The sequence below is a fragment of the Hyalella azteca genome, unplaced genomic scaffold (genome assembly GCF_000764305.2).
Source record: "Hyalella azteca isolate HAZT.00-mixed unplaced genomic scaffold, Hazt_2.0.2 contig15086, whole genome shotgun sequence".
In the NCBI taxonomy this organism is placed as follows: domain Eukaryota; kingdom Metazoa; phylum Arthropoda; class Malacostraca; order Amphipoda; family Hyalellidae; genus Hyalella; species Hyalella azteca.
Genome location: NW_025944951.1, coordinates 112,526 through 139,892, shown reverse-complemented (window position 1 = coordinate 139,892; position 27,367 = coordinate 112,526). Strand labels below are relative to the sequence as shown.

The 27,367-nt window shown below is 39.5% G+C and overlaps 2 protein-coding genes and 1 long non-coding RNA gene across 3 annotated transcripts; all 3 read right to left on the bottom strand.

Moving 5' to 3' along the window:
• Positions 1–5,031: 5,031 nt before the first annotated feature.
• Positions 5,032–12,129, bottom strand: LOC108680665 (cuticle protein AM1199-like). Its single transcript, XM_018169545.2, has 3 exons — positions 11,914–12,129; positions 7,658–7,857; positions 5,032–5,901 (listed from the first exon to the last, which is right to left on the bottom strand). The coding sequence occupies exons 1-3, from the start codon at positions 11,920–11,922 to the stop codon at positions 5,694–5,696; spliced, it is 417 nt and encodes a 138-aa protein (XP_018025034.1). The 5' UTR covers positions 11,923–12,129; the 3' UTR covers positions 5,032–5,693.
• A 10,156-nt stretch (positions 12,130–22,285) lies between these two features.
• Positions 22,286–23,272, bottom strand: LOC125179109. Its single transcript, XR_007157144.1, has 2 exons — positions 22,796–23,272; positions 22,286–22,721 (listed from the first exon to the last, which is right to left on the bottom strand). It is a non-coding gene; the product is annotated as an uncharacterized LOC125179109 (long non-coding RNA).
• A 1,129-nt stretch (positions 23,273–24,401) lies between these two features.
• Positions 24,402–26,237, bottom strand: LOC125179108 (uncharacterized transmembrane protein DDB_G0289901-like). Its single transcript, XM_047884276.1, has one exon. The coding sequence runs from the start codon at positions 26,235–26,237 to the stop codon at positions 24,402–24,404; it is 1,836 nt and encodes a 611-aa protein (XP_047740232.1).
• Positions 26,238–27,367: the final 1,130 nt, after the last annotated feature.

Below are 27,367 nucleotides of genomic sequence, written 5' to 3'. Positions count from 1 at the left end.
AAAATGCAATGATCATTTATTTAAACTTTGATGTGAATAAATAAATATTTTGCGATATCAATCTGCGCGTCTCAATAGTTTATTGGTTGATTTTGCTTTGTTATAGGCAGGAGAAGGGTTGCTATTTAACTTGATCGACGAGTTTAATTAGGTTTAATTAAGTTTATCGATATAGCGTTGAATTTTGTTTAATATGATTCTTTGTGTTTATACGTTGAATTTCTTATTAACTTGTGATGGTTTTATATTTTAGAATAATTACTTCAAACTCTTCCGGGATAGCCAGAGAACTGAATAACAAAGTCGAGTATAAATTAATTATGAGCCTACCTAATAAATTAGGAGCCAGTCAATTATTCAAACAATGAAGTGACTGCCCTGGAGGGTAGCATGCCACAGCCCTGGAGGGTAGTATGCCACAGTCCTGGAACGTAGCATGCCACAGTCCTGGAGGGTAGTATGCCACAGCATGAAGGGTAGTGTTGCCGGCGCGTGGATGCGGGTGGGGTCAGAAGGACCCACTTTATGCGTCTCTGGCAACCTTGTAACTACAGTGGTTGATGGAGTAAAATGAAACAGCAGCAAATACCAGTAGACTGAATTATGTATCGTCCATAAACACACAATTTAGCAAGTGGCAAGGTTCTAGATGTACCGAAGTAACCGAACAATGGTCAAGACAACTAATAGACAGCTCAGATGGTTAGGTATAGCCTAGGGTGGATATTGAAGAGTAAGCTAGGTATAGCTTAGATGCAAACCAAGAATGAGGTACTGAATAAACTACTACTGTCTCTTATACACATCTAGATGTGTATAAGAGACAGGGGTAACATGCCATAGCTCCTAAAGTGTAGCATGCCACAGCCACGAAGGGTAACATGCCACAGCTCCTAAAGTGTAGCATGCCACAGCCACGAAGGGTAACATGCCACGCGCATCAGCTATGATCTAGCGAGACCCAAGGTGCTAAGTTTGCTATTTTAAATAAAAAAAATATTTTACGACGATAATATATTTTCTACGCTGATCATACAAATAAATCATTGACGTTGTCATGACGTTCAGAGTGCTCGCTATATGCAGATCATAGATCGCTTCAATTCATGTCAGGATAAAAATATTAAAAATCTATTCGAAAACTTAAATCTTTACAGTTCTCCATCAAAATCACACTGTCAGTTTCTATTATTGATTTGTAATTTTTGCCACAACGTAGCCTTCAGAAAAAACTAAATCGTTAAATGCTGACTCTCAACTGGATGCGGTAGACGGCAGCGATCGTTGGCAACAGTTTTCTTAATGGATTTATTTTTCAGAGAGACGTAAAACATGTACAAAAATTCAAGAAAGTCTTTTTAGTTAGTAATGAACTGGCATATTTCAACACGAGAACATTTAATTAGACATTCATTTAAATTCAGTTACATTATTGATTCCTATGCAGTAGTCAAACCTGAAAGCGCAGTTGCTGCTGGTAGCGTTTTCTTAGCGAGCAAAAGTTACTTGCAGAAAACTTTCTATGGTAAACTATTCAATACCATGGGAAATGATTTATGATAGATTTAAACCAGATTTTTACATTTATTCAGACGAGACTTTTCAAACGATTATATTTCGGGAACAGCAGATGGCTGAGCTATTTATCTGAAAATAAACCCCAATTCCATTTTTCCAGCCACCTTATTTGATGTGTAAGAAACAATTATTTCCTTGAACAAGACGACCTCTGTCAACTCCCTCAGCACGCTGCACCGCAACCGACTGGATATTTAAGCTTCTACACCGCGCCATTGTGGGGAAAAGCTCTGTTAGCGCTAACTCTGCTACACCGCGCCATTGTGGGGAAAAGCTCTGTTATGGGAAGAACTCTGTTACATTTCCTCTGTTGTGTCACAGTAAAGGCCCGTTTACACTAGTGGCAACGACATGCGCTTTGAGTCGTTTGCTGCAGTGCCTCACCGCGCACAACCGTTTACACTACTTTTGTACTCGGTTGTTTGGGACCGCGCGCTTTGAACACTAGTTGCCACCTAGACGTCAATGACGATGGAAGTCACCGAATTTGAGCTTTGGGCCATTGTTCTCGGGTGTGTTGCGGTCCGCCATTCTGCGCACTATGCCATTTGTAAACGAGAACTCAGCATAGGCATCATAATTAGAGAAGTAGCACATTCAAAAACATACAGTTTATAAAAAATATAGTCTATTCTTAAATAAAAAGCTCCAATATTCGTACCGATATTACATCATCCTTTGAAATCGCTAAACGGTAATGCATAAATTGCCAGGAGTTGCTAAAATCACATAAACTAAGCACGTCATGTAAAAATAACTTACTTCATTTGTATTTCGATTTTTGGACTCCTTTGACCGAACACTCCATAGACATTCATGTTCTCTATAAAGTTCAATTAGGCTCTCTACTAGAGAGTGACTCCAAACGAGAGTGGTGCTTAGTCGACATTTGGAGTGCCGGACCAGCGTACACAATCAACCTTACTAGACCACAGACATCTATCTACTAACTAAGAATTTAAAAAAAAGAATAGTCCACAAAAATTCATATCTTTATAGAAAACGTTTCGGAGACCAGCTCCATAGTCAGTTCGTAGAATCTAGAATAATAAATTAATACATTGAAACCATAGAACGAATTGAATTTCTTTAATTGATCAATTTAGATTTTCAATTTGATTTAAATTTTTATTTCAATTTAAATTCTTAGTTAATTTGCGATTTAAGCATACAAGTGATATCAATTCTTTAATAGCTATCTACTAAGCGCCGCGCTTGTGTTGCATGAGGCATGGCCCCTGTCAATCGCTAGCTCGTCAATCGGTCAAGAAGCGCATGCAGAGGCTGCAAAGCGCCTCTGCATGCGCTTTGAGGCACTTTATTCTCGTGTGTTGCCCCTAGTGTAAACGGGCCTTAACGCGACCTGATCGCCCAACAGCACCACCACTCCTTTACTGTTCGGCGATATGAACGGCGCTTCTGTTCAATGAAATCGTGACGTCATTCACTGTTGGTATATCAGGTAATCGCGTTGCGATTGTTTGGTGTGACAGATCCAACTCTCTACGATACTAGATCACTTTAGCGGTATAGCAATACTGAAAATAAGATTTCAGCTATACTGATAAGATGAATTTTTTGAAACATGGCCTCAGAGCTGTCACGATCGCTGACGGAAATGAAGCCTAATTTAGCCTTCGCTACTCGTTCTGTCCCAAAAAAATAGACAATTATTGGTTATTGTAGCCATAGATTAAGGTGAAATTAACTTGAATGCTTGAATGCTGGAACAGAGGATAAAATGAACGATGTAATCCCTTTCAAATGAATAAGAATAATTCACGCAAGTATTTCGATTTTTGAAATGATTGTTGTATTTTTGGCTTGTCTCTTATCGTTTAGGCCTATTAACAACAAGCAGCTTACTCTGGCGCTGCATAATAGTGCCTAAAGATAATTATTGCAATTTTAGAATCCAGTTAATAACTTATATATGTTCAGTCTTAAAATGCCCAGCAAATTACGGACCAGGCAATAAGTCCAGACGAAGCTATGCAGGAGTATATGTTCAGTCTTAAAATGCCCAGCAAATTACGGACCAGGCAATAAGTCCAGCAGCTATCTCAGTCAATCGTCAGCTATGGAAAGATCGGGTTCCAAAGGTCGGATCCCTTGTGAATCAAGTCACGAAAAGTTCAAGAATCGGCAACAGGCCATGGGCCTATTTCTTCAACGCCGACACTTCTATTCTATAAGAGTAAAACTAATGTATACAAGTGATGAAGGACTCGTATAAACCTACATTTCCTATTGTACATGGAACACACTTCCACTTTTCTCAACTTTTTATTTCTCCTCTAAATAGAATTCACATCTACCAATTTCCAAAAATATATATATACAATATAATTCAATTCATGACGTGAGTAATAATATGGAAAGGAAACAAAATTATAAAAGTTGTGTCATTTTATCTCCTAATCAATCACTTCAGAAATTACGGTCGAGACAGCATGGTAATTTTTTTAGAGATTGTTGATAACGAAATTATTTCATCAATCAATGACACATCGAGTGTGATTAATAATTATTGTTCATATGTATAAGGGGCTTTATATACATATATAGGGGACTATTCATATATGTACGTATATCAGAGGCTTGATATATATAAGGGGGCTAGTGCCTAGTGATATATAAGGGGCTTGATATATTTATATAAGGGGGCCAGTGATATATTGATATATATAAGGGGCTTCATATATATAAGGAGGCCATTCATATCGGGGTATCACCAGGCAATACAAGTTTAGTTTAGCAGTTCGAGACATTGTAAAATGGAGGTTGGTGAAGGTAGAGTTACATTAAAGAGTTTAAATGTATTTTTTTATTTGATCATGTGTAAATTTTGTTCCATAGCATAAACTTTAATTCTCATGAAAATTAAAACCCTCGACGTACATCAATAATAGATCCGCATTTAATTTTTATCTGACATGATTCATGCTTACATGATTCATGCTAATATGACTCATGCTGACATGATTCATGTTAATATGATACATGCTGACATGATTCATGCTAATATGACTCATGCTGACATGTCATGCTGACATGATTCATGCTAATACGATTCATGCTGACATGATTCATGCTGACATGATTCATGCTAATACGATTCATGCTGACATGATTCATGCTGACATGATTCATGCTAATATGACTCATGCTGACATGATTCATGTTAATATGATACATGCTAACATGCTGCGAGGTAACAGGCTTGTAAATATTAATATGCAGGTATTATCCATCACGAGCAAGCCTGCTTCTAATTATGTAGTCTAATAATTATTATTAATTATTAATTAATTAATTAATTGATTAATTATTAATTATTAATTATGTCTAATTCTAATTATGTAATTTCTAACTCCACAAGTAGTTTCTCCATCAACCTAATTCTTTAGTCTGACGAGGTATAACCACCACGGAAAAAGTAAATCAAACAAAAATTTTATAGAGATTATTTATTATGTAAAGAAGCTCACCAGCTCAATACGCAATTTTTATCCTAAAACAGAAACATTTGACAAAAATGTAACAAATTTCCACACATATTCTAACATCCTAAAATTGCCATACAATTCTTTGAAAAATCTTCGTCGTAAGGGATATTTTACAATAGCAGTAAATTAAAATTGATTGTCTTTTAATTCAAATTTTTGAAAGAACGTTTCCAGGAAACAGCTTGATAATAAACTTATTTTCAATATTTATAATCAAATAAACTTTCGTTCAGCTCACAACCACTGAACATTCACTGCAATTAAACAGGCTTAGTTCCTCCCACAATTATAACAGATGCGCAGATCTAAAAATATCCTTCATCCACCTATCTCTATCTCATCTCCTTATTTCTTCATCCATCATCTCCTACTCCTTCCCTAGCTATATATCTCTCCGATAGATATCCTATATATTCCCCTATATAGCGATAGTTCCATAGTTTCTCCCTAGCTACTGGATATCCTATCTCTCGCAATATATATCCTATATATTCCTATTTGCTATTTCCTCCCTAAACCCATTCTATCTCTCCTATATCTCTCTACTCTTCTTCATATATTTCAATACGCTGCATCGTATTTCATGTCCTAATTACAGCGCTATATTCAGTTCCTATATTCACCGCTCTGCTCAGCTCGACGCCTAGCGGCCTCAGCTCGCTCTCGCTCAGCTCGCTCGATTTGCCTGAGCGAGTGCGGGGGGATTGGGTGGGGAAAAGCTGGCACTTGGGGCAGGAAGGGGGACTCGACTTTGTACCCCGTGGCGTCGGCCACGAACTTGAGGAAGAACGTCTCCCCGTTGGGCATCGGGTAGCTGCGGGCATAAGGAAGTGAGTCATGGGTAGCTGCGGGCATAGAAAAGTGGGTCATGGGTAGCTGCGGGCATAGAAAAGTGAGTCATGGGTAGCTGTGGGCATGGAAAAGTGAGTCATGGGTAGCTGCGGGCATAGAAAAGTGAGTCACGGGTAGCTGTGGGCATAGAAAAGTGAGTCATGGGTAGCTGCGGGCATAGAAAAGTGAGTCATGGGTAGCTGCGGGCATAGAAAAGTGAGTCATGGGTAGCTGCGGGCATAGAAAAGTGAGTCATGGGTAGCTGTGGGCATAGAAAAGTGAGTCATGGGTAGCTGCGGGCATAGAAAAGTGGGTCATGGTAGCTGTGGGCATATAAAAGTGAGTCATGGTAGCTGTGGGCATATAAAAGTGAGTCACGGGTAGCTGCGGGCATAGAAAAGTGAGTCAAGGGTGGCTGCGGGCATAGAAAAGTGAGTCACGGGTAGCTGTGGGCATAGAAACGTGAGTCATGGGTAGCTGAAGGCACATATAAACGCGCATTAATAACGAGCGACCCCTCGTTAATACCGACTGATGTGAGAATAGTGAGGATAATAAGGATAGTGAGGGTAGTTTAATAAACACTTAATTTTCTGCGGGAGGGTAGAAATCAAGTCATGCAATTAATAAGACAGGGTAGTCACAGGTTAATTAGTCAGTTAAGAAATTTCATTATAAGATATGAGGAGGGAAAAATTAGTTACTTACTAGAAGCATGTTTGTTTATACGTAAACGTGTTACTACATCACACGAGGATTGACATAGAGTATAATATTATAATACAATGTTATAAAATTCATCAGATGATTTATTATCAAATATTTATTCTAAAATTCATTCTCATTATTAAATTCATTATTTGTGAATTCAAAATTATTTTGATTTATAAAATTTAAATTAATTCAAAATTTAATTTACTATAACTTTGAGTTGTTACTAAAGAACTTTAAAAATATCCCATTTCTCGATATACTGGGCAAACCTAATATTAACATTTTGCAAAAATTTGTACTTAACAACCACTATCTAACTTCTAATATCGGCATTCACCTGAACCCGGTATGAAATATCAGACAAAAGCATTTTTTATAATTACTAAAAACTTTAAAATCTCGCATTTTTTATGTTTGAAAATCTTCATTAAAACTACTTTGTATTATTATTACAACACTTCTCTTTAACTTCACTTCTTGTTTGTCTGTCTGTCTGTCTGTCTGCTACAAATCTTGTAATCGAAATTTAACACACTTCTACTTATCCTATCGATCTGAAATTTTGCATACTTGTTTAAAGTTGGAGACAATGAATGAATCAAATGTCACAATAAATGATTTTAAAAATTAAAATTTTTTTTTTAATATTAAAAAAATTGAAAAAAAAATTTTGTCATCTACAAACCTTAAACTGATATTTGACACACTTTTACCTGTCTAATTGATTTGAAATTTTGCACACTTGTGCGAAGTCAGAGGCAATGCATGAATCAATTAACAGAATAAATAATTTAAAAAAAATTATATATAAAAAAATTATATATATTAAAAAATTTGAAAAGTTGCTTTTTTTAATTTTCGAAAATTATATAAGAAATTCATTGTACATCTGTAAGATTGGAGATACTGGATTCTTTGGAAGTGTTGTCTTTAAAAAGTAATTTTTAAACATATATTATTACTACATATAAACTATTACATATAAACTTTTATTCAGTGAATTATTTCATGTTTCTTCCGCCCACCTGATGATGCCGGTGCGCACGAGATGCTCGTTGCCGGCTTCCTCTCTCACGATGCCGTTCTCCGTCTTAAAATCAAAACTGAAAATCCCATTTTCGGGATAAATTCTGTTGTCCTCGATGATCCGGAAATGGGCCGGAATCACCGGCTTCTGGTCCGCAACTGAAGAGCAAACAATCCCGGCCAGGACGGCAACCAGCAACTGTGAACAAACACAAACATCGAACTCAAACAGTGGCTAGGAGCAACCATCTGGTCACTAGTGATGCAGTGGCTAGGAGCAACCATCTGGGCACTAGAGATGCAGTGGCTAGGAGCAATCATCTGGGCACTAGTGATGCAGGGGCTAGGAGCAACCATCTGGGCACAAGAGAACAGGGCGGTGATGCAGGGGCTAGGAGCAACCATCTGGGCACTAGAGAATAAGGCGGTGATGCAGGGGCTAGGAGCAACCATCTGGGCACTAGAGAACAAGGCGGTGATGCAGGGGCTAGGAACAACCATCTGAGCACTAGAGAACAAGGCGGTGATGCAGGGGCTTGGAGCCATCTGAGCACTAGAGAACAAGGCGGTGATGCAGGGGCTAGGAACAACCATCTGGGCACTAGAGAACAGGGCGGTGATGCAGGGGCTTGGAACAACCATCTGGGCACTAGAGAACAGGGCGGTGATGCAGGGGCTTGGAACAACCATCTGGGCACTAGAGAACAGGGCGGTGATGCAGGGGCTTGGAACAACCATCTGGGCACTAGAGAACAGGGCGGTGATGCAGGGGCTTGGAACAACCATCTGGGCACTAGAGAACAGGGCGGTGATGCAGGGGCTTGGAACAACCATCTGGGCACTAGAGAACAGGGCGGTGATGCAGGGGCTAGGAACAACCATCTGGGCACTAGAGAACAGGGAAATGATGCTGGGCAAACATCTGGGTAACCGTATCGTGCAGCTCCTACGTCTATCGGTTTTGTGCTCCTAATGGCACGAACTTGGTAAGAGCAATTGCTGCAGATATCATAACATAAAAAGCAAAATGTATTTAATGCATATCTCTTCACTGCACGTAATATTCCATGCAGAGCTCATCGCCGTGCTGGTTTTATTCCCATGACTATTAACAATCACTGCCTGTATATAATCAACGATATCAATGCCTATATATAATCAACATTCTGCCCTGCTAAAAAACGTAGGAAAATTATGATCGTTTCAATTTGCTTCCTCATAAAACTATTAGTTTCTTATTTTATCTAAATTTTGTACAATTATTCACCGTGATGTTTGTACAAGAGTTCCAGTGTAATTTTCTCTCTTCAGTTTATTATGTTCATCAAATGAATATTCTGGAATATTCACTGAACATTAATCATGCACGATGCCACGACGCCTCCTTCATAAAATGTGGCTCCTGTATAAGCAAGGTGAGCGTCAGTGCGGACCCAATGACCCCGACCGAGTGACCTCAAACAGTTAACCTCAATGTCGTTACGTGACCTTTTGAGGTCAAATTTAGGCAAATTCCGCATGGAAATATAACGTCGTCCAAATCATGTATATTTCATTAGGAATTTTGATCCATTCTGCTATGAGGTAAATAAACTCAGAGTTTAATGAGACATGATTGTTAAAGTAATCAGCTTGTTTTCGATTAATTTGTTTTGATTAACGTTCAAGAATTTTTATACACAAACGGTTGACTGCTGGTAAGAAATTGCATTTTTGGTGTTCTCACTTGAACGATTTTCCTAATATATTTTTCTTCCTTTTCCATTTTTGCTATATTGTATCTGAGTGCGTTAGAAATCATGTTAAATTGTTAAATATGAAACTGAGTAAACAATAATAATGCGGTTACTTGCCCAATAATGCAAACTTCTGATTATAAAGAAAATTGTCGTTAATATTAAGTCTAAACAATTTATTCTTTAAACTTATTTATTTTATAATCGGGAATATTTTAATTTTCTCGTTGCTAACAAAAACTTTTCTTCTCCCTTAAAACACGGAAAATTCCAGTATAAATTACACGAAGAAAAAGCGCATATAATATAAAATTAATTTGCTTGTTACAGCTCGATATGAGCCTCAGCAAAGCCAAACACTACAGGATGACCCGCGCATATTATCCGCGGCAAACACGCTAGGTTTGTCCCACTTGTCGCGGGTGGAGGCTCCAGTGTTGCCATATTGGCGAGGGCTTCCTCGATCTCGGACACGCGATGTGGCAACGCCCCCTGAACCCCCATGTAGGGGTGGGGGGCAGGGGGCGAGACCCCCCGCAGAGAGTTAATCGTACGCGGAAGAACTTTTATAGCTCACAGTTTACGGGGACAAATTATACAGCTGGCAGAGAGGGAATAGAGAGAAGGAGAGCTTTAATTCATGTACAGAGAGAGCAGCGATTGAGGGGAGAGGGGAAGAGATGATCTGAGCTTCTCTTTCATGTCATCTGAATATATGAGTCTCTCACATGAAAGTTCATTTAGATTAAATACAGATTAGGAAAAAATTATCCTTAGAGACTGACACAGCCTGTAGGTAATAACCCTTGAAGACTTAAACGGCCTGTAGGTAATGATCCTGGGAGACTTCAACGGCCTGTAAGTAATGATCCTGGGAGACTTCAACGGCCTGTAGGTAATAATCCTGGGGCACTTGAACGTCTCCTAAATTATGCGGTCCATGAAGGTTTCAATATAAAAGATATTCTGTCCCGTGGTCTCTCAGAGGCTGCATATGGAGTGACTGCATTAATTTATGCAAGCAAAAGGCCACAGCAATCAGGCTCTGTACAATCAACTCGCACTTTTGTCCTCCCAACCCATACTGATGAATGAATGAATTGACAAACTGAAAATAAAAAGCGAAATCATGTGTGCCCTTTACAATTTATTCCTGCTTAAAAATTCTGCTAAACATCAATAGACAATTATAAGCTCAATTAAAAGAACAATATTCCTGAGAAATGCTCAATATTTTCACAAATAAAACACGACAAAATTTTACCTAAAACACATTATTTTTTCGAAATCAAAGAATACATGCACGAAGCATCACAAATTACCACAAAACAGAACATTTTTCTCAAAACACTCTACCATTGCTAAGCACATAGCATTTTTGCACAAAGACCACACTTTCAACACAACACACGCACAATCTATACACAAATGCCAGTATCTTGCTTTACCGCATTGCATCTTTCCTCAAGTACAATATTTTATTGATCAATGCACATGATTTTTGTATAGAACTCAACGATCTTGCTAGGAACATAAACTTTTTGTATATTGCACAATATTTCAGCAAAATCACTGTTTTTTGCACAAAGCAAAGCGTTTTTTAACAAAGCTCTTAATTCTTTTGCACAAATCGCATCATTTTTGCACTAAGACCAACAATTTTTGCGCTAAGACCAACAATTTTTGCATTAAGCCCAACAATTTTGCACTAAGCCCAACAATTTTTGCAAAAAGCCCAACAATTTTTGCACGAAGCCCAACAATTTTTGCACGAAGCCCAACAATTTTTGCACTAAGCCCAACAATTTTTGAATCAAGCCCAGCAATTTTTGCACTAAGACCAAAAATTTTTGCACTAAGCTCTACAATTTTTGCACAAGCTCAACAATTTTTGCACTAAGCTTAACAATTTTTGCACTAAGCCCAACAATCTTTGTACAAAGCAAAACTTTAGAATCAGAAAAAAAAACTACCCATACGAAGAGTTCAGCACTTCTTGTAGTGCTTTTTGTATGGGCTGACGAGAGGGACATTCTGGCCATCACTTCCCTTCGGACCATCCATTTATATTATTATTATCAATATACTTATTATTGTTATTTTTTTACTATCATATCATAATTAGTATAATCAAAAATATTACTATATTATCAACATTGTTATTAATATTATTTTTATTACTATCATTAATATTATTATTATTATTATCATTATCATAATTATTATTATTATAATTATTGTTATCCTATTACTTTTATTATAAATATTAAAAATATTATTATTAATATCAATATTGTTATTATTATTACTAATTATTAATTATTATTATTATTCATATGCCCGCTGTTTTACTGATAATCACCTAAGACATGATAAGAAAAAATGCGTGAGGCTGGAGACGAGCAAATAATTTGTTTAACACACGCTTAAAATGAATCAGTTATTCACATTTCTTACACATTTCCTCAAAAAAAAACAACTGATTGCTGATAATAAAAACGATATCGCAATGCACTCACCATCTTCATTTTGTAGCGCTGTTTTTCTTTGCTTTTAATGGAACAAAAATCTAAGCAGGCGGTGACTTCTCCTTCTATTATTATGTACGCTGTTCTCTTCTCACTTCTCTTCTTTTTCTTCTGGGAAATGTATTTGTCACTAATTAAATATAAAGCTCTTCGTGCTTAAAAGTTCGGCTCTTCTTTATCCTCTATTTGAGCCGATATAATATTATAAAAAGCTATGGGGAGGACAAAGAATTAGACAGAAATTAGTTTTCCAAATCAGCATTTGAATCGTTCCTCTTTTATTTGAAGAATTATTGTTACCTATTAAATTAATACATATAAAAAAGTAACATTAGATCTATCAATAATTAAAATACCATGTACAACAAAATGCAAAATAAATTTGACATCTTTTTGCACCAGCAACTACATTAAGGAAGATGAATGCATTACACGCTTCTCTATAAAGACTATGTCATTAGCGTGCAAATTAAAATTCTTAACTTTCGCCGAAAAATCTTCAATAAAATGTTTTTATTGAAGATTTTTAATTTTTTATTGATTTATTTTTATCTTTTTATTGAATCTTAATTTCTCAGGAACATAATGATCACGTTCAACTGATATTATGTTAGTGAAGAAGAGGATTTCAAAAGCGAAAGGTTGGCAGCCGATCGAGGCACCAACGCGTCTTCCATGCGACCCGCCCATGACTCAGCAACTTTCATCGATACCTGTTACCTGCTGCCATCATCACCACTTCCAATTAAAGCCATTTAACCTCCACGCATTTTAAAGCCATTGAGGACTTCTACAGACACAACCCTGACTGATAAGGAGTATCTTATTAAAGTTCTAAAGCTTTGTCAGCAATGTATCTAACTGTTAAGAATTTTTATTATATTACAGTTCTAAGGGCTTTTCAGCAATATTAAATATTATAAATATTACAGTCCTGTAGCACTTTATTTCTGTTCCAAATGCTTATCCCTGACTGTTAAGTAGTATCTTATTAAAGTTCTAGGGGCTTTTGAGGTGATTGCGACTACTGTCAAGTAGCATCTTATTACAGTTCTAAAGGCTTTTGCTTCAATATCCCAAATTGGTGATTGGTACCTTACTATATTTCTTAGAACTTTTGTCGCAATATCTCTAACTGTTATGTAGCATCTATTAAAAGATCTCCTAAGGCCTTCAATGAAGGCTAAGTAGCACTTAATTAAGGCATTAATGGCTAGCAGCGATGTCAGTGCTCACTAGCTCCTAATAAAGGCTTAATGGACTTCTTAAGAACGCCCCTGACTGTTGAGTGGCGCTATATTGGCTGCGATGAATAGGATTCCTATAACCATGAATACAGTAAAGACTCCAGCACAGCAATTGTCTAATGGAAATTGTCTCATGGAAATTGACACATGGAAATTGACACATGGCAATTGACTCACAGCAATTGACACACAGCAATTGACTCCCAGCAATTGATACCCAGCAATTGACTCACAGCAATTGACTCACAGCAATTGACTCCCAGCAATTGACTTACAGCAATTGACTCACAGCAATTGACTCACAGCAATTGACTCACAGCAATTGACTCACAGTTCTTCATCTCCGCCTTAAGGAAATGCATTACAGAGAAGAGCCCCGAGTGTACTGACCAAGCTTTATTAGAAGATTTTTGCGGCCAAATGAGGAAGCTTGGAAATTACTGTACGATGACAATTTATAAGACGTGAGCCGATCAACGTAAGCAAGATGATTCAAGAGCAACATCACATTCCATGATCGAGTAGCCGTCTACTCAACAACATTCAACACTTCAACATTCAACACTTACTTCAACATTCAACACTTCAACATTGATTATTAGACATTGATATACTGTGCATGTTAAGCAGTTCACGCGCATGATATACTGTGCATGCTATACTCTACCTAATATACTGAAATAATGTATCGTATATTAAATTCGAACCGCAAAGATGCTGTTTGTACCTGTACGTATGTATAAGCTGTTTGTATAGGCTGTTTCAAAACATTTTCATTAAAGAAAACGAACGGCGCCAAACTTTCCAAAAAGGATGCCAAACTCTCCTTTTTTCTAAGAAAACAATCACGGGTGTTTTGCCCTTTAAAAAGTGCTTACTATTTTTTAAAATGATTTTGACGCAAAAACAAAATTTCCATTAATTAATTCTCTAAATTTCTTCGCAGCAGTCGACTTCACAGTTTCATTTGGTAATACGCCGCTTAAATAATTAATAAGACGTTATAAGGAATGTGAACAATTTGTTAAATAAATTGTAAAATAAATTGTAAATAAATTGTTAAATAAATTTTAATCTGTTAAATAAATTGTAAAATAAAAAATTGTTAAATAATTGTAAATAGATTGTAATTTGTTAAATAAATTGTAATAAATAAATTGCACCATCAATGGTCGCTCATTGATGATGCATCATAACGATAAAGCGAGCCGGATGTTCAGATGAAGTTTTTCCGCTACAGTTTTATAGAATCTTTGAAAATGCTCAAGAGAATAAATAGCATAACAAATAAATGACATAACATAACAAATGTTTTGTGAATTAATAACATTTATTCTCATGTGGGGAAGACACTGATATTAATCAAATGGATCTATAAACGTTATTGATAATTAGATTGAAAATCGTTTTTATCACTTATGCTAATAATAAGTCTTAAATTTAGGTCTAATTTGCCTTGTTCGGTGCAATGACAAATAATATGGTAGAAACTAAAGAAGTATTAAGGGCGCAGTCATTTAGGGTGCCAAAAACTTTGACTATACGTACTTTGCATTTCCAGTCAACGACATTCATTTATGAACTAGCAAATCAGCCAGACGTTGCATGAGATCAATACAAATTGCCGTTTTAAAATATTCCTTTCACGTTATTAATTGTATAAGAAATTGTTATAACTAATTTTAGAAGAATGCACAATACGAGCCCGTCCAAACCCACATTTTACCTACAGCTTACATTTGACTCTCCTTTCAAATTATTACAAAATTAAATTCGTAATTCGTTCCTACCAATTTGCAAACAAAATTAAGATTCTCAAGGCAATGCTTGCTTCCCATTTTTACAATGCCCTAAAATTAAGATTCTCAAGGCAATGCTTGCTTCCCATTTTTACAATGCCCTAATATTTTAAAATAAGATGATGAATAAAATTATACGAATAATTGTTCAGCTCCATAAACTAGCTGATAAGGTACGTAATATATCTAGAGAATGGATCGTAATAACATTTAATTGAACCGCCGCAGTGCCATATATCACATGGAGACAGGACGAGTCATTTAAATTAATATCATATAAATAAATATTACGAAGAAATAACTATAACTTCAAAATAAATATTAAGGAGAAATCAGGGCTTAGAATTACTAATAAAATTTCAAATTAAAATTATTGTTTAAGTCACTGCCGTGTGGAGAACCGCACGCGGGGGGTCGCGGGGGCAGAATCCTGCAAGGAAAGTGTTTGCCCCGAGCTTATATAGCGGGTCAGTGCGTGGCACGTTGCCACGGGGGGAGGGTGTGTGTGTGCCGCTTGCTCCTCTCGGATGCCATTCCAGCGAGAGGCAAGGTCAGCTGGAGCACCCACACCTTCAGCAGCTGGCATGGCTCCAGCAGCGCGCCCCTTTGCTTTCTTTGTTGTCATCGACAACTTTTTTCCTAGTACGGAATTCCTACAGTCCAGGTTACGCTATACCTTCATGAGCTGGTATACGTAAGTACCTACGCTCTATTTTCTTGTCTATGATTGGTGGATTTTACTTGAGAGGCCGTCAGTGATTGGCTGATGAAGTTACGATCTCTTAACTTTTTTTGAAAGTATTGGTCCAGTTTACTCTATACCTTCACGAGCTGGTGTACGTAATACCACAATATTGTAGTTTGTGGTCCTGTGGGCTGTGAATGCACCACAATATTGTAGTTTGTGGTCCTGTGGGCTGTGGATGCGACACAATATTGTAGTTTGTGGTCCTGTGGGCTTTGAATGTGCTACAATATTGTAGTTTGTGGTCCTGTGGGCTTTGAATGTGCTACAATATTGTAGTTTGTGGTCCTGAGGGCTGTGAATGTGCCACAATATTGTAGTTTGTGGTCCAAGCAGGGCCACAAACATGTGTAAGGGGAAATATTCTGCGATGAAGAACGAAACGCGTGAAATGTACAAATAAAGAGCTTAAAATTTAAGGATTTTTTTTCGATTAACTTGCATAATATTTTTTTGTAATAAAAGTAATGAAGTTGTACTCAATAAATAATCATAAATAACAGTGATTGACTCACCGTGAATATTTTTAAAGCGTCAAGTGACGTTGTAAAGGTTGTAAAAACCTAGGTACAGTCAAAAATGTTTCAAATGAATATTTTTTTGAAAGAATTTTGTTGAAAATCTTATATTGTTTAAAAGGAACGCACGCTTCACATGAGCGGGACGGGGACGTGGCCCGTACACACGCTTCACATGAGGGGGACGGGGACGTGGCCCGTACACACGCTTCACATGAGGGGACGGGGACGTGTCTGCCCCTGTCTCTTATACACATCTAGATGTGTATAAGAGACAGGTGTAGGTGGACTGGATTATAAAGGAAAGAAGAGTGACCAGAGATGTGTAGGTGGACGGCATTATAAAGGGAAGAAAAGTGACCAGGAATGTGACGCTGGGCTGTATAAGACTGGGACGGTAAATACCTGAACAACGCGTATAGAAACAGATCTGAAATAAGGAGATTACATGTCCAAGTGTACATGTCTATAAATAAGAACTGACGCTGTAATATTGAATTATCTCCCTCGCCTTATTCATATCATCCCCTCTCCTCGTGTTCCTGAACCATCCATCTCGCAACCAAATCTAGCTGGGGGCTCATGCCGGGGTCAACCTTGTTAAACCTCACACTTCAGTTCCAATTCCTTTCCGTGGGTAAACATGCTGGAGGGCATAGCAGCTATAGTGAAGTTAAGTGCTTGGAGCCAGAACCCTGTATGTCTTCAGCCAAGAAATAAGCATGCTCTTAAGTTAGGCATGGTCGTACTGTAACTGGAATAACCTACTTCAGCCTAACCTCTTCTGGCCTAACCTTACCAAGTTGCAACATTTATACATCAAATTAAATCTGAGCTGACCTATACTATTCTTATTGGCTTCAAAAAGTTAGTAAGGCAAAAGAAGAGAGCAATGAAAGCTGTCATTGGTTACAAGAAGGTTGTGAATCGGAAAAGCGTGAATATTTTTGGCCAGAAGTGGTAAGACCAGAAGAGGTTAGGCCGGAGTAGGTGTGGCTGCATGCAGAACTGCCTGCTTATAAGCCAGTATACTAAAGTAGTGGCTACTTAAGGGCTATTATCGTTAGGCAGTGTGTCACAGATCTAGACTATGGTGAGCCAGCGTAGTCTGAGTCTATTTGCTCTGAGGCTGAGTATAGTTAATGCATGCATAGGCTAGGCGTTATCTCGCCTTATTTAAGAGTTAAATTTGAGGACCAATACTGCGCTTTAACCCCCCACCCACAAACCTGTTGGCATCTGTGTCCCCGTTCCATCTATTGGAGAACTTACAACTTTTCGAACGTCCAGTGGACTGAGTGGAGAACGTAGAACTTTTCGTCCACCACGCCCCCTGAACAACGGACGATCAAACCGACAATATTCTTCCCAGAAAAACCTTTAATCTTTTCTCAACAAATTCCTTGAAATATTTTTAAGTTTCAGTCTTGATAAAGACAAAGACATGCCAGGGAAATGTGGGTGCAGCCTCGCATGGTGAGTGGCGCAGTGCTGTTCCTGCCTGAGCTCTACACCTTATAATAGTCAGTTCGTTTGAACTATTCATTTATCTATTTATTCTACAAAGAGAATATCGTGGCGTCTTGTACTACACAACTTCGTGGGCCGAAGTGCGTTTAAGAAATTAAATTAAGAAAAAGTTTAGCACTTTAAGTGTGGCACAACCCACCAGGACTGTCAGATGGCCTAAAAACGGCCAAGTCCACGGACAAAAAAGCCTATAATTCAAAATACAGTATACCAGTAAATTTGTAGGTACCGGTGCATAAATTTAATTTTATTTTTTCGTACTCTTTATTATTTATTGAGGTAGTAATGCCATCATAAATTTTTATCGGCCAATGCAATTGGAAAAAAAAAACGCGATATCGATCCGAAAAAAAGAACCTGAAAACCACATGGTTAGTCGTGTCGCACATAACCTGTTAAAAATGAGCAAAAGAGACAGAAAAAACACTAATTAGATAAAGGGTGCATTGCGTAAGGGATGGCTGTACATCGTGGACAGGAATGGCTGTACATCGTGGACAGGAATGGCTGTACATCGTGGACAGGAATGGCTGTACATCGTGGACAGGAATGGCTGTGCGTCACACACAAAACTGTGTAGGACAAAAGTTAATTAATTCAGTTCACCTCTCACCGGACCATGGAACCTGTTAGCAGGTTACAGAATGACCTGTAGAGGCAGGTTGCATGGCAAGGGGTGCAGGTTGCACGGCAAGGGGTGCAGGTTGCATGGCAAGGGGTGCAGGTTGCACGGCAAGGGGTGCAGGTTGCACGGCAAGGGGTGCAGGTTGCACAGCAAGGGGTGCAGCTAGGTTGCACGGCAAGGGGTGCAGGTTGCACGGCAAAGGCCACGGAGGTCATACCTATAAGTGCAGTGGGGCATGGTTGAGTTCAACCTTTCTAGAGGAGATCCTTCCGCGCTAGAATTTCCAGGATACTTGAGCAGGATTGGATTAATTTTCAGGATACTTGAGCGGGATTCTTTCTACGAACTTCTGATGGCCAGATTTTTGTTACAAAATTATTTTTTCCAAGGTTCCAAGAGCATTATTCTCGATTTAGAATAATTTTAGTAGGATTTCCGGAGCAGGTTTTATAAAGTAGATCTTCAATTTGAAATTGCTGGGCAAATTGCATGAATTTCATCCTATTCACATCATAGTACTCAAATTGTTATGAAGTTTCTCACGCAATCAATGAGGCATTTTCTTAGACTTTACTTATGCAATTATTCAACTATACAATTCTCTCGATTCTGCACATATTGATTCCGACTCTTCCGTTCAACCTTGCGGGTAAACTGCACTAATTCTTACTCCCAATGGGCTTGGTATTCTGCATTTATTTGTTAACAATCCAGTAACTCAGCTTAAACTTATGTAAAAAAAAGTTACTATACAATGTCATCATGCAGGAGGAATTGTGCATGGACATTGAACAGGAATTAAAAATCTGATGCCTAATAACAATTAACAATTAATCGCTAGGATTTCATTTAAATCCGTAAAAGGGCACGAGAAACTCGGAGAACTTTTCCGACTGGAAATTCAGAATAAAATAAATTTATTGGACAAGCCTTCCAGCGCCTCGCCTTGACCGAACAGCTCAACGCCATCGCTGTTCCTGTTTCCTCTCCATCATCGCCGACCCTGTTTCCTCCCGTCATTTCCGACCCTGTTTCCTCCCGTCATTTCCGACCCTGTTTCCTCCCGTCATTTCCGACCCTGTTTCCTCCCGTGTCATTTCCGACTCTGTTTCCTCCCGTCATTTGCGACTCTGTTTCATCCCGTCATTTCCGACCCTGTTTCCTCCCGTCATTTGCGACTCCGTTTCATCCCGTCATTTGCTACCCTGTTTCCTCCTGTCATTTCCGACCCTGTTTCCTCCCGTCATTTCCGACACTGTTTCATCCCATCATTTCCGACCCTGTTTCCTCCCGTCATTTGCGACTCTGTTTCATCCCGTCATTTCCGACCCTGTTTCCTCCCGTCATTTGCGACTCTGTTTCCTCCCGTCATTTGCGACTCTGTTTCATCCCGTCATTTCCGACCCTGTTTCCTCCTGTCATTTCCGACTCTGTTTCCTGTCTCTTATACACATCTAGATGTGTATAAGAGACAGGTTTCATCCCGTCATTTCCGACCCTGTTTCCTCCTGTCATTTCCGACTCTGTTTCCTCCCGTCATTATCGACCCTGTTTCCTCCCGCCATTTCCGACCCTGTTTCCTCCTGTCATTTCCGACTCTGTTTCCTCCCGTCATTTCCGACCCTGTTTCCTCCTGTCATTTCCGACTCTGTTTCATCCCGTCATTTCTGACCCTGTTTCATCCCGTCATTTCCGACCCTGTTTCATCCCGTCATTTCCGACCCTGTTTCCTCCTGTCATTTACGACTCTGTTTCTCCCATCAGGACAATACCAGAGATTGTAAAATATGTTGTGTGTGGAAATCGGGTGTCACAAGATGAATTATTGATGAAAACGTAATTTTATACAACAGTACGTTGCATTATTCAGCTTGGATGACACCTATAAAATTAATAAAATAGCTGCGATATATGAATTACCTACAAAATTCACAGGGGCGTATATAATAACTGAAATTGAAAATACTATCATATCATATAAAATTTCTGAGGGAACAAGTACAATTACAGCGCATCATATATAGAGACAGTTGAAGCCGAGGACTGTTCTTCCAGATTACTTTTGAAAGCAATTTAATTTTTTCAAACTCCTGTCGAGAAATTATTTAGTGATCATGTCATGTCGAACAATGACGATGGCGTCGATAGTGAGTATTTTTTTGCACATTTTTAGGTTATTTTGCCGGTAAGAGAAAGCCTTGCATGGAGCATGAGGAACCAAATGCTAGATGGAATGGCACCAGCATAGTGTTATCACAATGTGTTATCGTTGATGATAACACATTGATTCACTGATAATTTTAGCTCAACTATCGCAAAAGTATAGCTTTCTATTCTGCAACGCTGAACTGATTGGTTCAAATAACAGAAAAGGTGCTGCAGCATTCGGGAAGGAATGGCACGTAAAGATAAAATGTTAGAAAAACATTTTAACATTTTAGTTATCTTCGTTACCCTCTTAACTGTCTACCTTACAATGCATTCAAGTTCCTATTTGTACCCCTTATCTCCTTTCTTAATCCTGTTGAAACGGGCATTTTTAATTTTGTTTTATTCAGTTTTTGCTTCAGCACATATATCCTCAGGAGGACTGCTCTGTGCATTTTGTGCATGCTTTTCAGTTTCAGAATAAGAAGTAGAATTTAGAAGTAGAGTGTAGAACTGTACCGAAAGTCGGACGGATATACTCCTTGGTATTGTTGATACCGCAGCTTTATCCGTCAAATTGGAATAATTTTCGAAATATGATAATTAATCCCTTGGAAGTACTGTTGTTTGCGGATGCCTAATGCATAATTTTACAAAAAAAAATTGAATTCGAATAACTCATTAATTAGATCTGTCGTGCGCATTTCAATTCACCAATGGCTAATTTTCTTATTCAATTGGTAATAGAAAATCGTTTCCCGAATGCAGTATCCCAAAAAAGATGGATGGTAGACAGCGCCAATATGTTCAGCTAGTAGCTCATTAATTTTTTAATTATACTTTTAATTTGAAAGACGCAAGAATTATCATATTTTTATAGATTTTGAAACGAGTAATATGGGGGCCCATCTTCTAAGTGAAATAGCGCCTAAAATTGACACGACATAAAATCTGTCTCAAGAGAATAACCGGTTTAAAATTCAAATGAAATTTAACCACGTGAAAGCGTTCAACCACTTGCAAAGGTCGTAACAAGTGGCAAAACTTAATCCAGCGAGAACTAAATATTCAATAAATAAGTAATAATTACTATTAATGTGAAACTCATTGCTTGAACTTCACGAAAAATTTTGTTCTGTTATAAAATGCGCTCCACAAAAAATAATCTAAAAAAACAGGTCAACAAATTTCAACCAAATAACGTCAAAAGTTTTATTGCGGTGAACACAAGATTTCGGTAGCAGCATTCGATTTCAGACTAACTTTTTTGTAGGAATTAAGAACGAATCTCACGATAGCGTGAAGTCCGCGATGATCGATAGTTCCGCGATGATCGATAGTTCTGCAATGATCGATAGTAGTTCTGCGATGATCGGTAGTTCTACGATGATCGATAGTTCTGCAATGATCGATAGTAGTTCTGCGATGATCGGTAGTTCTGCGATGATCGATAGTTCTGCGATGATCGATAGTAGTTCTGCGATGATCGGTAGTTCCGCGATGATCGATAGTTCTGCGATGATTGGTAGTTCTGCAATGATCGATAGTAGTTCTGCAATGATCGGTAGTTCTGCGATGATCGATAGTTCTGCGATGATCGATAGTAGTTCTGCTATGATCGATAGTTCTGCGAAGATCGATAGTTCTGCGATTATCGGTAGTTCTGCGATGATCGATAGTTCTGCGATGATTGGTAGTTATGCGATGATTGGTAGTTCTGCAATGATCGATAGTAGTTCTGCGATGATCGATAGTTCTGCTATGATCGATAGTTCTGCGATGATCGATAGTTCTGCGATGATCGATAGGTCTGCGATGATCGATAGTTCCGCGATGATCGATAGTTCTGCGATGATCGACAGTTCTGCGATGATCGATAGTTCTGCGATGATCGATTGTTCTGCGATGAACGTAATTTTGCATTATGCGAGTTTTGTAAATTTCGGCCGCACATTCACGCATTGCAAGGTGAATGCTAAACAGATTTTGTAACCTGAACTGTTAAATACTTTATCTAGACTGCTTAGAATACGCACATCTATAGTGGTGCATTTGTATAGGCATCAATGGTGCATCAGTTGTGCATCTAATATCACGTGTACGAGTCTAAATAGTGCATCTACTAGCTGGTGCATGAATTATTGAGCTAGTGCATCTACTGGTGCATGAATTACTGAGCTAGTGCATCTACTGGTGCGTGAACAGTTGAGCTAGTGCATCTAGTGAACTATTGAATAGCATGAACTATTGAGCTAGTGCACCTACTGGTGCATGAACTATTGAGCTAGTGCACCTACTGGTGCATGAACTACTGAGCTAGTGCACCTACTGGTGCATGAACTACTGTGCTAGTGCCTCTACTGGTGCGTGAATTACTGAGCTAGTGCATCTACTGGTGCATGAACTACTGTGCTAGTGCATCTACTGGTGCATGAACTACTGAGCTAGTGCATCATATACTGGTGCATGAATTATTGAGCTAGTGCATCTACTGGTGCATGAATCATTTAGCTAGTGCATCTACTGGTGCAAGAACTACTGAGCTAGTGCATCTACTGGTACGTGAACTAGTGAGCTAGTGCATTTACTGGTGCATCTGACAGTGCGTCGAGTTATGCTGCTACTATTAAATTCTACGCGCACAACTATTTTTGGCTTCATTATTTTTGCGCAGGTTCTACCGGGGCGAAGTAGCCGTATTTTCAGGTGCAGCAGGTGCGGAAGGTGCAGGTGCAGCAGGTGCTGCAAATGCAGCAGGTGCAGCAGGTGCTGCAGGTGCAGCAGATGCAGCAGGTGCAGCAGGTTGGTGGTGCACCCTAAGGTCGTTAAGCCTTGTGAGGAGGAAGTCGAAGGGATGTTGGGTGCTGGGGAATAGATGGTTGGGCAGCGGCGGCGGGATGAAGGAAGGGGGGCCGTGGGTGTAGTGGACTTTCAACACCCTCCCATCGTGGTCGAAGTACCTGTAAATAGTGGCGTTACTTAATTGTACATGAATAGAGTACACGTGATAATAAGGTATTACGGGAACGTTGAGAAGTATCTTTAAAAATTACAAAAATTGTATGCTGGCTCGACTCTGCCTAGGACTCGGGGGGTGACTTAAATCAGCCGCTCTACGTTCACTGCATCTGAGCTAGAAGTGCAGGGTTTTAACAGCTTGCCATCTCTGTATGACTCGGCTTCGGCCGACCCTTGTCAAACTCTCACTACACAATAAAGTCAAAAGGAGATTCTGACCAGAAGCTAATATCGATCGGGTTGACTGGGTTTCGGGTTGACTCGGGTTTCGACCAGAAGCTGGTCGGGCTGACCAGGAGCTGGTTGGATCGGGTTGATTTCGATCCGAACTGACTCGGAATAACTCAAAGCCGAGTGTAACTGCTCCAGATCAGAAGCATATATACGTAGGCGTTACCCAAATTTTGTTGAAGAAATGACGAGGTTACTGGTACGAGCTTAAATACGGAAAGAGCACATGTATATAGTTCGAATATTGGTACAATCCGAAAATCCAATTGGCTTATGAACACCACAAATTAATGAACACCACATCACACTTAGTGCGACATGAATGGGCGATTGTTTCGACATGAATGAGTGGTGGTTGTAAGATGAAAGATTGGTGCTTGTGTGATGAATGAGTGGTGGTCATGTAGTGCATCTACTGGTGGTGGTTATGTCATGAATGTGTGGAGTCGTGTGATGTATGTGTGGAGGTTATATCACTAAAATGTGGTGGTTGTGTCATGAATGTGTAGTGGTATTGTTATAGACGTAATTAAGGTGGTTGAATGATCAGATTGTGATTCAAGAGATGTCATTGATACCCAAGGACAGGCGTGACAATTAAGAAGCTATCCATCTCACTCACGAGTGGTTGCCTGCAAAATTCCCGAGATCTGTCGGAGCCGCCGCGTCACCGCCGCTTGGAGCAACTGGAGCGCCGCTCCTTGGAGCTCCAATTTTCCTCGTTGCACCAGCAGCCCTTGCAGTACCCGCTCCACTTGCCGCTCCAGTACCACCTGCCGCTACGGCACCACCAGCTGCCTCGGCACCACCTGTAACGCCACCACCACCTGCTTCATCGGCAGCACCTGCTGCAGCAGAACCACCTGCAGCGCCAGAACCTCCTGCAGCGCCAGCACCACTTGCAGCGCCAGCACCACTTGCGGCGCCAGCACCACCTGCACTTGCAGCAGCTGGTGCTAGAGTCCTCGAAATTTTCCGTAACCCGGGCGTAACTTCACCCGCCTCATGCCTCGTGATGCCGTCGGGTGACTCGATGGTGAAAGAGTACATGTAGACTCCCCCGTTCGCTCCCCCAGATACCACCGGTACCAACATCTTCCTCGTACCTCTAGAGGCACTAGTACCATCACTGGACGTACCCCTAGTTCCGCCAGTTGGCGTTGCATCAGCCGTACCCGTATGCGCACTCCCAGTAGCTCTTGATATACCACCAGTCCTTGTTGAAGTAGCCCCAGTACCTGTGGCTGCAACAGGAGAAACACCGGCTGCATCTCCTTGGGAGGAAGGTCCACCAAAAGAACCAACTGAAGAACCAGTTGATGATGCACTACCTGCTGCTGCTGTTCCTGCATTACTTGGTCCGGCAGAATTTACAGATGCAGGTGCAGTTGTTACTGGAGTTCTAACGGTTACTGGAGTATTTACTGGCACATTCCGCAATCCAGGGAAAGGAGGAAGATTAATAACCCCAGCAGAAGTCTGAGTCGAAGGAATATTGTTGTTTAATCCTAGCTGGTTAGCCCGACTTGCTTGATTTGTTGCTGCAGTCGTTGGGAAAGACTGCGCCAAGGCTGTAAGTAGCTCAAGAGTGCTAAGGTTGTTACCACCTCCAGTTCTTAAGTTGTTATTTCCTGTTGATCCAGTTGATGCTCCCGAACTACTAGCAGCGGGTGCACTTTGGAAAGTGTTTGGGTCGAGCAGGATTAAGACCGGGGCTTCGTTAGGAATTGCAGCCAAAGATGATAGAGCGGCATTGGCTCCATGGGATGGAGGTATAGTGATGACCTGTGGTATACCTCCTGTTCCAGTTCCTGTTTCGCCTTGCAAATTAGAACTTAAACCGCCATTTCGAAGCAGCGCTGACAGCTCTGAAATAAATGAGTTAACTGTTTCAGGCTGTCTCGTAGCTCCTAGTGAAGGATCTGGATTCAATAATGCACCCGGTGACTGATTTCCTTGTGGCCCAGTTTCAGGCAGCACGACAATAAAGGGTGTTTGTCCAGCTGCGCTACTGAAAGGAGAAGAAGCGCTGGGATTGAGTAGTTCAGTAACAAGATTATTCAGTAAACTTACACTTAATGGATCAAGAGAAACAGCTTGGGGGTTCTGTACATTTTGTCGGTTAGGAAGAGGTTCAATCCTAGAAAGAGAGTTCGAAAAAACTGGGGAGTTCACTTCACTACCGAAAACGGAGTCAATCGGCGACGGGCCAGTGGATGTCGATTGTCTCCTGATTAGGTTCCCAGAGGTCCTACTCTCGGGGAACGAACTACCTCCTTGTGACCTTGTATGAGTTTGCGATATTGTTGGGGCTGACGAAGGAGCGATGCCGAGAGCAGACAGGACTGAAGACAAACTGTTGGCACCTGCTGGTGATAACAAAGTTGACGTGCCATGGCCAGGTACCGCAAACGGAGATCCAAAAGATGTGTGGTGGGACTTGAATTGTCCCATGACTAATCCAAAGAAGCATACCATGACCAATGAAATTTTCATGACTGCTGGCCAATGGGAACCCTGCCGGAGAACACAAAGTTATTAGTATTTTCTTCACATTTTCATAATTATCTATAGATTTGTTATTAAATTTGTATCATCTGCGCCTTTAAAATTTCAAAGTTACCACACAAGTACGCACATTTTACGCTGACACAATACAACTGCATAAGCTATTATTTTGGTAACACAACAGAAAACTCAGCTCGATTGGAAACAATACTTTTATTCACTCAGTACTTTTATTATTAGTGATGGGATAACTAAAAACCTAATTTAGCTTGTACCCAAATAAACTCAACGTTATAATTTAAAAGTGCATTCTTTTTTATATTTGAGAAGCGTGCATCAACCACCGTAACTGAAGCAATAGCCTTGCAGTCGTTAATTGTCTTGTATCTCACAATCTTACGCCATCTGTTGAAATTGAACCTTTTCAAGAATTGAAGGCGTGTCTTGGCAGATTTAAATGAAATGAGAGCTAGATAGCAGCATAATGCGAATCATCGACATGGCATAAGCCAATGCTTGATCAATTAAGTACATTGCACAAAGAACATATTTCAACAGCAATATGAACATAGATGAAGTTGATTGACGATTGTTTACTCAACCCAAACTTGCTGATGATTGAAATTACTTGGAAGAAACAAAATGAATAGTTTATTTCAAAATTGACAGTTACGAAGCCATCTTCAATGAATGAAGTTCACAAGTTGTGATGCTCAATTTCAAATTAGGCTTTAACTCATCTGTTGTTTTCAAGTAAAATTGGACATGAGCTCACTAGTTGCATTAAAGTTAAAGTTACACTTGAACTCGCCTCTTGTGTTCAATTTAAAATTGTAGTTGAATTCACCTGCAATGCTCAATTTGAAGATCAACATTAACTCACCTGTAGTGTTAAAGTTACAGTTCAAATTTGAACACGACTGCGGTGTTCAATTTCAAGTTACATTTAAACTTACCTGCCGTGCTCAAGTTAAAGTTTAAATTGAATTCACCTGTAGTGTTCAAGTTACAGTTTTGAACTCGCCTGTTTTGTTAAATTTCAAGTTAGACTTAAACTCACCTGCTGTGCTCAATGT